Source organism: Manacus candei, unplaced genomic scaffold, assembly GCF_025592945.1.
Source record: "Manacus candei isolate 608988 ecotype Guabito, Panama unplaced genomic scaffold, ASM2559294v1 h1tg000016l, whole genome shotgun sequence".
Taxonomy (NCBI): Eukaryota; Metazoa; Chordata; class Aves; order Passeriformes; family Pipridae; genus Manacus; species Manacus candei.
This window is the reverse complement of record NW_026138064.1, coordinates 3,621,628-3,638,174: the sequence shown is the minus strand read 5'-3', so window position 1 is coordinate 3,638,174 and position 16,547 is coordinate 3,621,628. Positions and strand designations below refer to the sequence as shown.

General features: G+C 35.2%; 1 protein-coding gene and 1 long non-coding RNA gene across 16 annotated transcripts in view; both read right to left on the bottom strand.

Moving 5' to 3' along the window:
• Positions 1 to 16,547, bottom strand: part of PAM (peptidylglycine alpha-amidating monooxygenase) — a 125,148-nt gene that overhangs the window by 19,504 nt on the left and 89,097 nt on the right. For 8 of the 15 annotated variants that reach the window (XM_051782586.1, XM_051782585.1, XM_051782589.1 and 5 more), the window contains exons 13-16: positions 16,132 to 16,319; positions 15,480 to 15,551; positions 15,165 to 15,236; positions 4,141 to 4,446 (exon numbers count right to left, since the gene is read on the bottom strand). In XM_051782586.1, coding sequence (XP_051638546.1) covers positions 4,141 to 4,446; positions 15,165 to 15,236; positions 15,480 to 15,551; positions 16,132 to 16,319 — 638 coding nt within the window. The remainder of the gene's footprint in view (positions 1 to 4,140; positions 4,447 to 15,164; positions 15,237 to 15,479; positions 15,552 to 16,131; positions 16,320 to 16,547) is intronic. The other 7 variants (XM_051782590.1, XM_051782593.1, XM_051782591.1 and 4 more) reach the window with 3 other exon arrangements.
• Positions 5,083 to 13,920, bottom strand: LOC127468974 (uncharacterized). Its single transcript, XR_007903754.1, has 2 exons — positions 13,598 to 13,920; positions 5,083 to 8,387 (listed from the first exon to the last, which is right to left on the bottom strand). It is a non-coding gene; the product is annotated as an uncharacterized LOC127468974 (long non-coding RNA).

Genomic DNA, 16,547 nt, shown 5'->3' with positions numbered 1-16,547 from the left:
AGTACAAAACTCCTCAACTAAGAGAGATTAATTTAGTCTCAACTTAAAAATTAATATTTAAAAGATAAAAATAATGTTACTTCAATCTCTGCTTTACGTAAAAACAGACTTACACTGAAAAAAGGCAAAAACAGTTAAAAATTTTAAAAATTTGCAGAGAGTTAACTACAAGGATTATTTTCTCGCAGACTTACTGCTTAAATACTATTTGTAAGTGGTTGCTCCTACGTTGCTCTGGCAGTATATTGAGACAAATGAACTATATTACCAAAAATAAAAAATGCAATGACAAGAAAAGTCCCCCTAATTCCAATAAAAGAAAAAAAGAAAAATTCAAAAATGCCTTCTGCATGTTAGGAAATCCATCACTGCTTCCTTTCAGAAATTAATTTTTTCAGCATAATTCAGTATTTTTACAATGCATACTTTGTATGTAGGTACATATAGCCAAACTGATGCTGAGTAATAAGCAATCTCTTGGAAGTTATGTGAAACTGCTTCACAAATATTCAACGTGTTTTGATAGCATCATGCTGTACTTTTCAACTTTCAGTTCACCCAAGTTTGTGAGTTTTGCTGTGATCCTAAACACTAATCAGTGGGGTACCATCTGGGCAGGTGAAACACACTCATGAAGTGCCAGGGCATCCATGCTTTGAACAAAAGGCAGATCACACACCTTAACACACAGCACCCAAGGAGTTTGAGAGGGTTCAGCTGGAAGTGATCTTTCAATGAAAGCAAAAATTAAATGGAACACAATGTCTAAAATCTATAGGCCACCTGTGCAACCCATCTGTTGTGATAAGCATACCCTCCCCTTCCATCTCACTTGGAAGAGATGCAGTCTGAGCAGTAACTACAAGGATGCAGTGGAGGGAAAATCATTCTCCACAATCTACACAATGGAAATACAAAATCAGTGCTGAAAACCTAGTGCAAACTAGGAGATAGGAGTTTTAGATACCATAGCTAGAGTTGGTGACAGAAAAAATCTAGAGGTTTACACAAACCCAAAATAAACCTAAGGCAACTGTAGTGAATCCAAGACAGTAATCAGAAACTTCTAAAATAAGATGTTCTGCTCTGTAGAAATCTTAGCTGAACAAAAGCTCCAAGCTAAAATAAAAGCCATTACGAAAAAATTGATATATATACACCCTTCTGCTCAGTTCAGTTGATCACAGCAGGTGCAGTGCCAGGTATATTCATGGATGCTTGGATTTTGAAAGGAATAAAAAGAGGGAAATCCAGTGTATGCTTCCTCACTTGCTCATCCCATATCAGTTCAAGCTAAATTGAAGTAAACTTGTCTATGTTTCATGTTAGAGTGCCCCTTAGTTCCCAAGCCTTTTCAAAAAAACTAGAAAAAAATAAAAGGCTGAACATAGGAACCCTAAATTTTGGCTTCTGTAAAATTTAGTCTCCCAAAAGGCATGTACTAAAAGATTTCTGACAGATCGAATGTACAGTGAAATACAATTTATCATGAGACCTCCAGCCTCTACACAACCTTTAGATTTCATCAAATGTTTCCACAATTGGTTAAGTATTGTTACATTTTCTTTTCCCTTTGCAAGTCTCATACTGAAAGTCCTTTGATACAGGTTTATCTTAAGGCAACTAGCTTTTTACAAAATCTCACTAAATTTAGACTTCGTTTATCTAAGACTTATTACTATTTCCCTACAAAAATAAGTGGTCTACAGAATAGTTTCACGTGAGACCAAAGAAAATTACTTTTCCCATTAAAATAATTTACAATTTCTTTAAAAAGATCACCAGTTTTGTTGTAAATGAGATCCCTAAGTACCAGATCTTCCTTCTTTCAATTTAGAGTAGTTCCTTTCATATAAAAAAAATTAAATAAAGAATGACATAGATTTAGAACATCCAAGTCATCCTGTAATCCTCCACAAATGAAAGATTAAAGCCTTATTTATTGGCAAAATTACAATTCGCTGTCCAGAATTCCCTGAAAGATCTTTCAAGCTTTTAGCATTACAAATTTTAAGTCATATTGCATTACTCTCTACCACCAGAGTAATAATTTGAATCTTGACAAATCTAAGGAAGCACTGCACAAAGAAGTTTTTAAAATTGGAAAATTACACTCTTTGCCTTAATTAGGAGTTATAATTGTACTGGTTGCATGTTAAACAACTTGACTGATTAGTGACCAGTCTCAGGGTAGCAACCAGGAAGTAGTATAAAGTTACAAACATAACATTTATAACAACTTTACTTAACATATTGGCCATTTGCTTTTTCAGGACAGTTACATGTTTAAAATTGAAATATTCGCAAGAGTAAAAATGTTAAACTATTTTAATTCTGGTAATTATTGAACAGTTAATTGAAATTAATTTAACAACAATGTCTTGCCCTAAGAATACTGGGAATTTTTTCAATTCAATACAGTAAAGAATTTTACAAAGGGTGCAATTTTTTTCTTAAATTAAGACAACTTTAAGTTCCACTTCTTCCTCTGAAGAGGAAAATTGTGTTATGGAAGATTTTGTTCTTACATATGTAAATACTTCCCTAAGCAGAAACTAAACGTGTTTAAAGATGTTATTGCTACAAAAGTTCTTTTGCCAAAAGATGGCGCTGGCACCTTTTTCAGGTCAGAACTTCTGTCCTTAGAAGTATCGCAGGCACTAACCTCCCCCCCAAACAATGCTAATTAAGGAAATTTGAGTTTTCTTTTCTGCTGTATCTCAAAATCGCATCATTTGAAAGTCCTTTTATTAACTAATCCTCCACCAACAAATTACCCACGTATGAATATATGGCTACTAATGTAGCCAAGCAAATGCTTTCTGTAGTTAGAATTCATGCCATGAGATGTGCCACACTAAGCCATTTATTTAGTTCACTGAGACTTTCTCCTCTGAATCAGTGAAAACAGAAGGGAATTTTTGTCTTTGCCTACTACATACCATGTGTTATTAGTCTGAGCTAACTGCTTTTGCAGAAATGCTCATGCACTTGGCTCTTCTGAGCACTTAATTCCAGCGACGTTTATGGAATTATTTATGATTTACACTTCTGTCAGGCACATGGTAACATCCCACCTGTTCTTTTGCCCCTATGTCAATCGGCTCTACTTTAAGTGCATAGCATAACATAGCATTGGAAAGTCCTTGTCTTTACTTTTCAGTTGAACACAAATCCAGGATTTTGCTAAGCTTGATTATTGTAACAGAGTCTCATATAAGTGGAGACAATACATGTTAACATTACGAACAGAAACAAAAATCAAGTGGATTATGAATAAAACACATTTGTGTACAAGAATACTTAGAAACATCAGGCTGGGTGGTTGCAACAAAAAAGCAGGCATATGTGGCCACAGCTTACACATACAGATGGCTTCCATGCATACATTCCAGTTTATTTTACGAGATACTTGTCATATGCTGCATTATCTGGCTTTCCACATTAGCAGGTAAGGCTAAGCACAGTCAATATCACAGAGACCAAAATGCAAGTAAAACAAACACAATAGTTCCATGGTTTCTGCTGTCTTAGAAACCTGAAGGGAAACAACTGTAATTCTAGAATAATAAAACAGCCTGTCTGAGAATATTTGGATAGTCAAGCCCAATTTGAAATAAATATGCAGAAAATTTTACTTCTGAAGAACTTTTCAGGATTAACTACTGCTCTTTCTGAATGAGAGAAAAAATATCCGATAGAATTGCAGGAATACCTTTTATAAAATTGTGTATCTGACAAACGAAGTTAATCAGAAAACTTCATAAAATGTATTGATTATTCCATTGACCATTTAATAGTAGTTACTTGTAATAAAGTTCTTCATTTCCTGTGACTATAACCTGTATTTACCTTGTTTTAGTATAACTGATATAAAATCATTAAGTAAAAGTCTTCAGAGTAAAAAATATTGTCCAGAAAGTACTGGTATTGTGCCATCAGTAGACTTTCTTTCTTGACACATGGAGGGGCAAAGAACCCCAATGAAACAACTCTAGAGGGAGAACACTTCCATAATTAGGAAAACTGTCATGTAAAATACTTCCACCGAGCCTCAACTGATACTCCCTTCAGATTTTGCTAATGTGGATCACAGCTCTTACAGTGCATTTCATTGTACAAAATTAACACCTAACCCACCTCCTGTATGTTCTTTTTCCCAGTTTCCCTCACCATGTTTAGACTGTTGCAAAGAGAAAAGTCTGTTTTCTGGTGGCCTCAAAGTAGACTCTAGTCTGTGAAATTTGTGAATTCTGTCTCTGAGAAGAATAGTATTGTCCCTCTCATCATGATTTGTGATCTCTCTGGCAAGATCCTTCTTTTGGACTACATTAGCAATCTCAGCTACAAGATCCGATTCTGCCTTTTCTGTAGGTTTATGCTTATGCATATGCACAACATCTTCCCTTTCTCCTAGCAGCTTGGAAAGGAGTGAATAGAAATCACCTGTACAGAAAAGAGAAAAGATAACAGGAAAGGAGGAAGAGAAATAATTATAACAAACTGTGTAACTTTAGAAAGCTTCAGCAAAATATACAGTAACAAAGTTATTCAAACAGTTATTGGCAAAAGTAGTAAAGAGGAACTGTTCCAGCCTCAGGAACTGAATGAGTTTCTGGTACGAAAGATAAACTCAAATTGTTATTGACTTTACATCACATACAAATTCCCACTTTTACCTGATACTCTGGCATCAAAAAATCATCACCTCTGTACAAATGTTCTTGGAAACACGGAACAAGAGAAAAACGAAAAGGGAAAGGGAAGAGAAAAAGAGAAAGGGAAAAGGAAAATAGTATGCACATTTCAGTAAAAGAATACTTATGATGGAATTATCTGGATTTTCCAGGTTACTGTAGAGTTACTATATTTTCACAAAACAAAGAGGGAAAAATTGTATAGTTTTATCAATTTTTTGCTTACAAAGACAATAATAGACCATCATAATACATTTCAAAGCATATGGTTTTGAAATCTGTCATGTATAAGAAGCTTAGGCTGTAAAAAACCAAAATTTCACATTTGCAAACAGATTCCATAGCACCCACTGTAGAAAAAAGACAAACTAGTAAAACAGAATGATCCATTAAACTTGCATTTATTAATTCAGTCTGAGTCCTGTCCCTCCTCTTAATCCAAATGATAACAGTCTTTAGCCATGATATCATCTGGCAATGCAGGGAACAGGATTTTTATCTCCATAACATTCTTAAGCATCAACAAGAATTTCAGTTAATTCCAGAATAATAGCTCAAAGCATAAAAAATGAAAACAGAATTTATTAACCAAGTATCTTGGCTTAAAATCAACTGCATCATTTGAATGGAAAGAGACATTCAGTGTGCTTTAAGAGTTAATGCAAGTAGGTATACTTCTATTGCAAGTACAATTCATTCAACTAAAAATTTGTATTATTCTATGGTAGGCTGTATAAGACATTTTCTAGAAAAGCAAAACTATAACTAATGAAGCTTTCACAAGAAACAAACAAACAAAAAACAAAACAAAGGAAAAACCCCCCAAAAAACCATCCAGAACCAGAAATCATCACTTGCAGCCTGGGACAGAGCAAATTAAGTCTTGTAAATGAACCTAAAAGGATCTGTCATATTATTAAACAGTTCCACTTCAATGATTTTGAGTAGGATTCCATTCCTTGCCCTTGGAAATGAAATATCCCAGATGACATCTTCTGTCAGAAAATAATTACTGAAGAAACAAGGCCCATTTCAATGAAATTAACAAAGCAAATTAGAGAGAAAATCGTTAAGCTACATAACAAATATGAATTATTTGCTTCAAATGTAATTGTGAAGCTAGAGCACCCCATCATCTTAATATTGTCATTCAACGAGTCCAAGTACTGATTCAAAACAAATCCAAATATTTTAGAACTATGATATCATAGGAGTTTTGGATAGAAACCCTATTTATTCTGAGAAAGGTTTCCAATTACATTAATCAGGTTCTACAGTCTCTACTTAAAGCATCCAATAATTGGTGCTGAAGTAGAAACAGCTGGAATTTCCTTTACTTAGGAAACATTTGGTACTAAAATACTCTATATTGGCCTTTTTTTCCAACATTTGAAAAAATAAATGTGTTTCATATGTACAAATGTTTTAGTTTTATCTATGGCTAGAGACTCACAGGCCAACTGACTTCCCTACAAACAATTATTTCCAACAAGAGGTCTCAGTGGTAAAAGCAGTGTTCTCCTCAACATAACTGTGAAAAATCACCCTTTAATCAGCAAGTCTAGCCTATTTTAAACTGCAGGCCTTTTAAAAGCAAGTTTAGTGATAGTTGCCCAGCTCACCCTCTCCTATTTCTGTGCCAACAGTCTAATCAACTAACTTGTAATTAGTGGTTGCAAAAGGACAGCATACTACAGTTTGTATAAAGGTTTCAGAACCCTAACTCACAGCACATATGCTCATTCTACTTGAATGAAGAAGTTTGACAGCTTTGTGCTTCAGCCAAAGGCATTGCATTCTACCTCTGCTGTGCAACCAGAGCTTTAAACCAGATAAAAAAGAGCTTTAGCTTACTTGTCTGATATTAGCTCCTACAAAACAAACTGGTACAACATAGGGCTCAATAGAGGACAAGAATAAAAGACAGCAAGGGAATTCAACTTAAAAACAAGGCAAGTCCAGACAACAATTTTTAAGAAAAATAAGAAATTCTAGTAGTCTTTATAGAAGCTGTTAATCAGGGATTCAACTCCAAGTAGGTTGATCAGCACTGATTCAATAATCATAAAATATATGAGGAACCTTCAAACAGTGGAGTACAGAGTAAGCCAGTTTGAGTACATTGCTATCAGTAGCTATAAATGAGATATTTTCTAAGCTGAGCTTGTCCTGTTGGTGCTTTCATTAACTAGGGGTTCTGTAACCACAGCAGATATTTAAGAACTGTTTGAATGTATGGAAAAGGGTGTGCCTGAGAGAGTGGAAGTGTCCTGAATTGCAATCCTTTCCTCAAGTAAATGTGTTTGAGGAAATGAGTATGAAATCTCTATACCCTAAGTCTAAAAGATATCCATCTACATATCTGCCCAGTATCTCCATATTCTTGGCACAAACACAAGGCTGAAGTCTTCTGTCAATTTCTTGGCATCTTGAACAACTCAAGAGTATTTACATAGCACAGATGTGTGCGGATGTCAAAGTGAAGAATTTAAGTTTCCTGATTAATAATGTATGTAGCTGTAGCCTGAAGTCCACACATTGAATGGAGGTCCCATATTATTTGAGACCAACATTTTTCGGCTTTGCTCGTGATCTCTAGGCAGATTCCAGTAAATTTGTAAGCAGTGTAATTTTAAGAAGTAGCTCAGAATTCACTACAGATTAACTAGCAAATAGCAGACTCATGTTGATTCTGATTAACAGTTGCTCTCTGCAAAGCAACATCCAGCAAACATTAAAGCACAATCTTGTGTTGCTGCTTTACAGTTGTCTTTTACCAGCTGGAACAGTTGAAAGATGTTGCTTGCCTGAAGATGCTCAGTGGGAAAGGAACAGTAGCAAGATGCAATGTGTCATCTGTTTGGTCTTGTTTGAGATGAGTCAGCCTGGACTTTAGAATGCCTGGATATGACTGGACGAAGACATGGGTGAATAAACAACTTCTCTTATTGAAAAAACTGTATTCTACCAGTGCAGTGTCTGGGAAGCTGCTTGATTAGGTCACTTTCAGAGAGGATACTTACAGGCATCTCTTATTGGTAAGCTATCAGAACACTTCCCTCTGCATAAAAGATGATTGGTTACAAATACCTACAAGTTTACTCTCTTCTGGAAGAAGTTATAGCAGTTGAGACCAACATCTCCAGAATGAAACAATGCACAACCATATTCCAGTAAGTTTAAACTTCTGATGGTGGTTTTACACTAGCAAAACTCTTCTACAGAACAGCGTTTTGGTAAACAGTCGTACAAACAAATAAAATCATAACATTGGCAACTTCATTGAAAAACATGAGTTGAACTTCATCTGATCTCAATACAAGGTCAGATTAGTTTAAGGTTAATAAAGGAGTTTACATATGTAATGTTTTTAGTCATGTGGTTTAGTTTTAGGCAGTCCTGTGAGGAGCAGGGAGTTGGTCTTAACGATCCTTATAGGTCTCTTCCAAATCGAGATGTTCTAGGATTCTATGTCTAAAACCAGTCCTTTTTTTTCCAGTGCTAGAGCACAAGTTCCTCAATCTGCAGTGAGCAGTCGCTGTCCGTGGTCCTTCAGCAGCACACCATTGTGCTGATGGAAGCACCAGTATCCAGTTTAGATGAAGTATCTAGCCATGGTGCTGCAGGATCAAGCTACATAGCTGGGAATTTCAGCCACGGTAAGCCTGTCCAGAGAGCCTGAATGAGTACCTGTTAAGATACATAGGTGAAACTCATTTTGCTGCATTTTAGAAAAAAAGGCAAGACACTGTGGTGGTGTCTGAGAATTTTCATCTCCAGAATCTCTATTTTTATCATAATGCCTGCACAGTGTCACTGAGACAGTTCAGATAGGCTCCCCAGCCTGTTACTGGCATTCCAGACTTTATGTTGTTCCTTCCAAACTTATGTCTTGGTCCTATCATAATAGGATCGGGAAAGAACCTTTCATAGCTAACTTTGGGCTTCCCAATTATCTCTGAATAAAATGGAGTGTATTCTGAGACTGCATGCTTCTTGTTCAGTGGGTTCAACTGGCAAAAGTGGTCAGGGATTCTGCCTTTTCCTAAGTACTGAAATCATGGTCTAAATGACATGGTCTATGACTATGTCATTTGCCTCACTTTAAAGCTCATGTAATGTCCATGTAATATTAATTTTCTTTGCCTTCTTTGGCTCCTAGATGAAGCTACCAAGGTCACTGTAACAGGCATACATAAGATAACATTGTTGGTATAAAAGAAGGGAATAAAGGCATGGAAAGACATTGCATAAGTGAATAAGGTCTAATGCCTGGACACAGTTTGACATAACGGGCCAAAACAATTTCCAAAATGTCTTCTAGTCTGCTATTATTTTTCCTGCAAATCATGATCTAATCTGTTGCTTTGATGAAAGCATTGGAAAGATTCATGAGAGCCAAAAAATATTAAGTAATATTAAGATTGTTTTCTTTCTGAAGGGATTTGAGGGGCTGGAAGAAATAGATAGGAAATGAAAAGATTAAGCTACTCTAGAGATTCTTGGCCATCCTCACTGCCCTAAGTAATCTGCACTTACAGCACAGCCAAACTGACATGTCTGAAGAACCAGGAATTGCATCTGCTCTCAAGGCATTTCTAAGCAGCTTACAGAGCTAAAAAAAGGATGGAAGAAAAGGTAAAAAAAAAAAAAGTTTCTCTTGTTTTCTATGTCTGCATGTCCCTAACAAGGGGGTTTACTACTACTGCAATGTAAATGCACTTCCTTCAGGTTTTATTCATCCTTTTTTGTTTTTTCTTAATCTGTCAAAATATTTTAATGTAGAAATGTTTTGAGAGTTCAAGCACAGTTTTTAAAATCAATGGGTTATAGGAGTTTGTAACTGGGAAATGTTAAAGCTCAGTATGAAGGAAGACAAAGAATCTTCACTGAGGATTACACTTTGTTACAGATACGTGTTCATCACCAAATCAGAACCTGAGACTCAAACTCAAAGCTGCTTGCAGATATCTAACTGCCCTATTCTTTTCCTTCCTTCCCAATCAGTAATAAGTTCATGACAAACACCAATCATTTTGTTACAATAAAATATATTTATCAGCTACTGCTAGATGACTAGTAATAAACACAACGGTTTTACTAAACAGGACCTTACTGTACTCATTTAGATATATTACAGACATTGGTAATTTAGGCACAGGGTACACCAGTTCCACTCAAATTTCTATTTCATGCAGTACATACTTTTAAATACATTTAGACTCACAAAATGACATATGTGAGAGTATGTTTATTATGAAAAGTAGTTCTGCTATCTTCAATTTCTTTCTTTTAAGCATCATTATGCTTTATTTAAAAAAACCCGAAAGACAGAAAAATTATAAAAAAGGAAAACATTTTGCCAACAACAACAACAACAACAATAAATATATAATGTTGGTTTGGTTTAAATTTGGGATATGACTTCATAATTTCTCTGAACTCTTCCTGTACTAATACAGTGTACACTTTCCATTTCTTCAGACATGATAATGATATTAAAAGCAGTTTTTGTAGTTTTCATTGATAAGTAGCCTTTATATGACAGAAAATACAAAGGAAATATCCCTCTACAGTTTTAAGAACCAGAGAACATAAACCAAGTGTCAGACGGTGAAGACTGAAACACTGAATTTAAAATTACTTCTTTCCATGCTTGTTATATTCTTTTCCTGCTTAGGTATGTGCTGAAGATGCTTTTATAGAGATTACCTTATCCTAACCAGATCAAAGACTCATCTTTTATTTACAACTTCGAGCAGGATCACTCAGTGCTGAAACAGCAAGCAAATTCTCTGAGATTCTGAATCTTCCTAATTACAATTCTTTAATGATGTGTATTGCTCTGAGTATCTTTCAGTAGCAGTTTCTTCCAAGGTTTAATTCAGTCACTTTTATCTTACTTTTGTACTCTATTTAAGGGACCTCATATTATCTCTGAGCACCAAACATGCATCCCAAGCCTGAAAACATCAGAAGATTTTCTTGTATGTCAGGCCTTAATCTAAAATAGTCTCTAATTTCATTCTATGCAACCCACATCAATACTGGAAAGTGAATCTGTCTTCTGGTTTGAGCCTCTCCTAAGAATTTTAAACTACCTACCAAACTGAGCTCCTCTGTTTTTTTACAACCAGACAAACAACAACATTATGATAAGTTCATTTTAGAAAGTAATGTAACCTGTGCTGGCAGAAAAATACACCAAGTCTCATTGGTTGATGTTCCTTGCACAGATTTGTCATATAATATTATGAAAAAAATACACCACTTCATTGAAAGTTGCTGCTCTTCTTGAAAAACTAAGTACCTGCACACTGATTCTCTCTTCCTCTTCAACACCTATCCCACAAGACATTGTAGGCCTCCCTTCGCATTCCCCCACCCTTTTTTTTCCTGAAGGAAGCAAAAGAGAGATGAGGCAGAAAGAGGAGGAGCTATACCTTGTTCTTGCACTTAAATCAATTGGAAATTTCTATCCCAGATACAAAAAAACCTCATTCAGTACAGTTTTATTGTATGAGCTTTTCACAGAAATGCCCAACTGAACAACTCAGAACAGACATTTCAGTTTCCCAGCTCAGTAACTTCTGAATGCTGGACTCAAACTATAATATTATTTTAAATGTATGAGGCTTAACAGGATTTCAGTTAAAACACTTAGCATGAGTCTATCTGAGACATTCCAAAAGACAGATCTTAAGTTCACTTACATTGAACTTTCCCATTTGAACTCCTGGAATAACTTGTTCTCATGGCAATCATGAAATAATGAGGGATAAGGGAAAAAAACCCCACTACACTGGCAGTACAACTGACTAATCCTGAGAGCAAAAGAACTGCTATTTTGACTCTCACTTCAGATTTCATCATCAGAGGCAAAAAATATGTAACTATTTTGGTACTAACTCCTCACTTCCCTAAGTCAGAGAGAAGTAAAAATGGACTTTTGTAACTGTCACAATAAACATAATACCAGAAGTAAAATGAAAATTCTCTTTTTTCTCCCACATATGTGTAAGTAGTGTATACAGGCCTACACACACTCTTCCAAAACAAACCCAAAATCTAATTTTTGGTTTATATGCTGCTAGCAAATTTTTAGCTCAAGCCAACCTCAAATTTTCCTTTAAAACATTAGAACACAATTATATTTATTTTACCAGGAAAAAAATTTGCCCCTTCTGCTTCAAAAAGTTTATGATTACATCTAATGAGATTCCATATTGTGAGCCAGCCAACAAACTAAGTACTGGACATCTGATTAACCATCGCCTGTCTATTTCTTCCTTGTTTTAAAGAATCTACTCTTCCTATTATGTTTTTAATGTTTATATGCACAGCTTTCAGGTACACCAGCAGTGAAATTTCTCAGTAGTAAAGGCTGCTTCACTGCTTGCACACCAAAACAAACCAGAACTCCATTATACTATATTATGCCACAGCTTACAGCCAGAAAAGTGATGAACAAGCAGAATGAAACACATTTAGGCCTTTTTTCCACAGGTAAAGACATATAGCACAGATAGTGAATGGTGACAAAAAACCACCACAGCACTGCTGTCTCTATTGAGTACAATTAAATCAAACTTCTACTGATGAACAAAAAATAAACATTCATAGTATTTGTTTTACTATGGACCTTGTGCTTTGGCAGGAACAGTAAACTCTCCAATATGTGCAAATGTTTAAATTAGTTGCATTTCCTACAATAATTCACTTCCTATGAACAGTTTACCTTCACCGTACAATGATGCTGCTGTTTCAGAAACAATATAATGAGGTCACTTTCATGAAGGTAAGTTCAGTTAAATTTTAACATGACAGGGATTTAGCTTTATCTTGATGTGGAGTGGTGCTTTGCTTTGTGATGTTTACTGCCTATTTCAATATATTTGCATTGCTTGTTAATGTGCTTCTGATGAGTGAAGATAATGAAATCGAAAATTTAATGTAAAAGCCATGATAATATCTGGAGGTACCAATATAATAAACTACTTGTGTGGCAGGAGGTACCACTAAACCTATGCCCAGGCAAACATGTGATACACATAGTATTAGCAGGCAGATACATGGCAGGATTTTTTGTTTTCCCTTTTTGAGGCAAATGCCTAGATTTAAGAATACTAACATAAAAATTGTCTCTTTGAGGACACCTCTAACCCCCAGATTTGTAAGTACCTCCATGGCAGCATAATTTAACAACTATTTCAGTTTTAGTGAAGTAACAGTGTTTACTTTGGTTACCTGAAACTAAGAAGGGAAACATAAGTTGCTACAACATAGTGAATCATAGAGGAAAGAAACACATGCAAGATAAAACACAGAATTATGGAAAAATTGTTGAAGTGCTTTCTTCAGAGCAAATCAAAAGCGGAATTTACTGAGCAACAGCTCAGCAGCAACGGAACTAATCAAAGCCTCAGTTTTAGTAGCTCTGTGTTTTGTAGATAAGGTTATCACACACAGTATGTCACGCCAGACCATAAATGGAAAGACTTACGTCCTTTACCTCAGTGAAAGTTTGAATTTGTATAATGACCTTAGCCTCAGTGGCTAAGGTATTTTCTTCTGTGAAGCTTAGGAGGTCTCCCCTCGGTCCCTCCAACCTATAGAATTTTCTTGTCATTAAGGCCTTGTTCAAATTTGGTTGATATTGGCTGACTCACTAAATTTACTTGAGGAGATGGACAAATTGGCAGCACAACTGCATAAAACTGATTGCCCCACAAAACTGACTCCAATTGCTATGTAATTTTTATAGCATTTTAGCAGACTGTTTTCAGCTCCTGGTTTTCCCAGTTTATCTTATCAGGTGCTCATGTGCTTGCAGAACCAAAACACGCTTTTTAAACCAGCCACCCAACTTTCCCTCTTTGGAGACAAAACCAAAATCAAACCTGATCTGATTTTTCATTTTGCTTTTTTTTTCTTTTTGCTTTCTCGGACATAATTCAACTGAAGTCAGAGTTGTATCAATATAAAATTGAAGATAGGCTCCTGTAAACGATGGAAGAATTTACCTTAAGCTGACAATTAAGAATATGAAATGAAATTCTCTCACAGCAACTCTTGTGTTTTGGTATGTCATATCATGAACCCAACTGATTTCAAATGGACAAAACAATGCACTGTGTTTCCATAGAAACATGTTAGATGAGGATATATACTAAACAGTGGTCTCAGCAAACCAAACTGCATTGCAGAACCATGCCTTTGAAATACATTTCAAAGACAAATGAAAAAGATTTTAAAAGCAGGACCTTGTTTCAACATTTTTTTTCAAATACTAATGAATTCAACAAAACACACAGATAACCAGAACTTTGACCAAATGTCGATGCACTTATTAGTAACATAAGGGTGAAGCAGCTTGTCAGCATAATTCTTGATGTAAATTTGGAAAAAAAATAGCTCATTCTGCTCTGAAACATGCTTAAGGAGTTTGAATTGTTTTTCTTTCTTAAAAAATACATCTTGAATTGACTAAGACAAATTTCGGGTATGTCATTGCAAATATTGTCCCTAGGTGTTCACCTGACCTTGAGTCAAGATGATTTTACACTCTAGAAGCTACTTTTTATGTAACTGTAACCTAATTGAGTTAACTCTGCAAAGTGGCAGAGTACATATAAAATCTAACCCCTTTGTGAGACATTACCGAAAATTCTAAACACTTTGCTCTCAATCTTTGCTTTCCTTAAAGGCAAAAGGAAATTTGCCTTTATTTAGTCTTTGAACTTCAACACTGTTCAATGAAAAGGGTGTGAAACTGTAGCTGATGAGACGTCTTCTTAGTGCCAAGAAAAATCTTGACACTAAAGCAGTATTTATCTAATAGCATATGACTCAAAAGAACTTTAAAGTACAGTCTTAATGTATCTCTGAAACATAAATAATATTCAGAGTATTTCTGAAAGGTTTATAACAGTCCTGGATTTTTTTCTGCAACTAAGTACTACACACATTTCTGCATGAGTCGTTAGGCATATATGCACATATACACAAATACAACAAAAAATAATTCAGTATTAAACATTAGCTGTACTCAACCCACTGCATGTACAATAATGAAGCATAAGAACATTTTCCCCTGTTACATATGTAGTAATACAAAGTGAGAAATCACTGAAGAGCTAAGAGCAGAGCATTACTTATAGAATATATGCACACACACATAAATTTTAACCTTTGTTAGAAAATTAAACAAAGAACAGGAAAACCTAATGAGATTAAAATGCACTCATAAATTTTACTTGCAAGGTTAGAGATCAGCGGTAGACTATTCTTTTTTTATTATTATTTATATAGCATTAAACCATATTAGCTTCACAGAACATTGCAAATTGTATCAATTAAAGAGAAATAAATTAAAAAATTTATAACTCATTAGCAATCAGGATATAACTTATCAGTATTTTACATTAGTGAGTCCTTTACTTGACATAGAAATAAACAGGTACCTACCCTGATCCAAAATCTCTTTCTCTTCTTTTTTTGCCTGCTGCAGCAAAGAACTTCTATCACCATCCTTGGTTTCTGAAAAATAGGTTTAGGATATGATGTTATCCTCTGCATGTGAAGGGAATTGAGTATCTCCCTACTGGGGAAAAAATGCCCCTCTATAATGAACATTTCGTATTTTTATCTATCCATAGTAGTTGTACCAAACAATGCAGCAGTAAAAGAACTGGAATAAAAAGTTAAGATTTGTACTTCAAGCATAGAAACAGAAATAAACACAGAAATAAAAGATGTGCACAGAAATAAACAAGCACATACCCTGATCCAAAATCTCTTCCTCTTCTTTTTTGGCCTGCTGCAGCAAGGAACTTGTATCACTATCCTTGGTTTCTGAAAAAGGGGTTTTAGGATATGATGTTAACCTCTGCATGTGAAGGCAATTGAGCACCTCCCTACTGGGGAAAAAAATGCCCTTCTGAAATGAACATATCCATTCAAAGTTTACCAAACAATGCAGCAGTAAGATTACTTCTGTATAATACTGTTGCTGCAGCTTATATGACTACTAATGTTCAATGTAAACATCCAATTCCTTCCATAAGGCAGTGGGATCCAAAAACTATGGAAATGTTACGATTCGGTTTTGTAGGAAATAGGCAAACATTAAAAAATTGTTAATATAAAGTTTAGCACAGAAAAAGAGGCCAATCTTTAGGGTACACAGCTTATACAGCTATAAAAATGTTGGAAGCTGGAAGTCAACATTAGGAAGAAATGGACAAAAGACTATGGCACACATTTCCACCAAAATGAACAGTGGAGTCCCATAATGGTTTATTAGTTACCAATTTGAATTTTATGCAGAATTACATTACCTCCTTATGAGAATTTTGCATATCAAAACAACACAGGGAAACACATCAGTGAGCATAAGACGACTTGAATAAAATGGATTACAAGTATTTCTGACCTTCATGATGCCCATGTGTCATCTTCAGCATGTCAGACTTGATTGGAACAGGAATATTTGCCTCCTGTGGAATATTTCTGAACATCTCAGGGTTTGCATTCTGAGTGCAGGTCATATATGAGACAGCATGCTTGGCTTCCATATAGTACATAATGTAAAAATTACACATTTCATCATTGGCTGTACCCCTACACAACACAGAAAAGATGTGACACTTAAAAAAAAAGGACCTGAATATAGCTGCTATTTAATTCATCCTACTTGTTTATTAGAATATTAAAACGTAGCAATGAAACATTTAGATGTCCCACACTAAAAAATGTAATACCTTCACTACAGCGAATACCAAAAGTTTCTTTTGGTTTATACTGAAGAATACACGCTCCCCATGTACCTCAGAAATTCCTAACAATTTT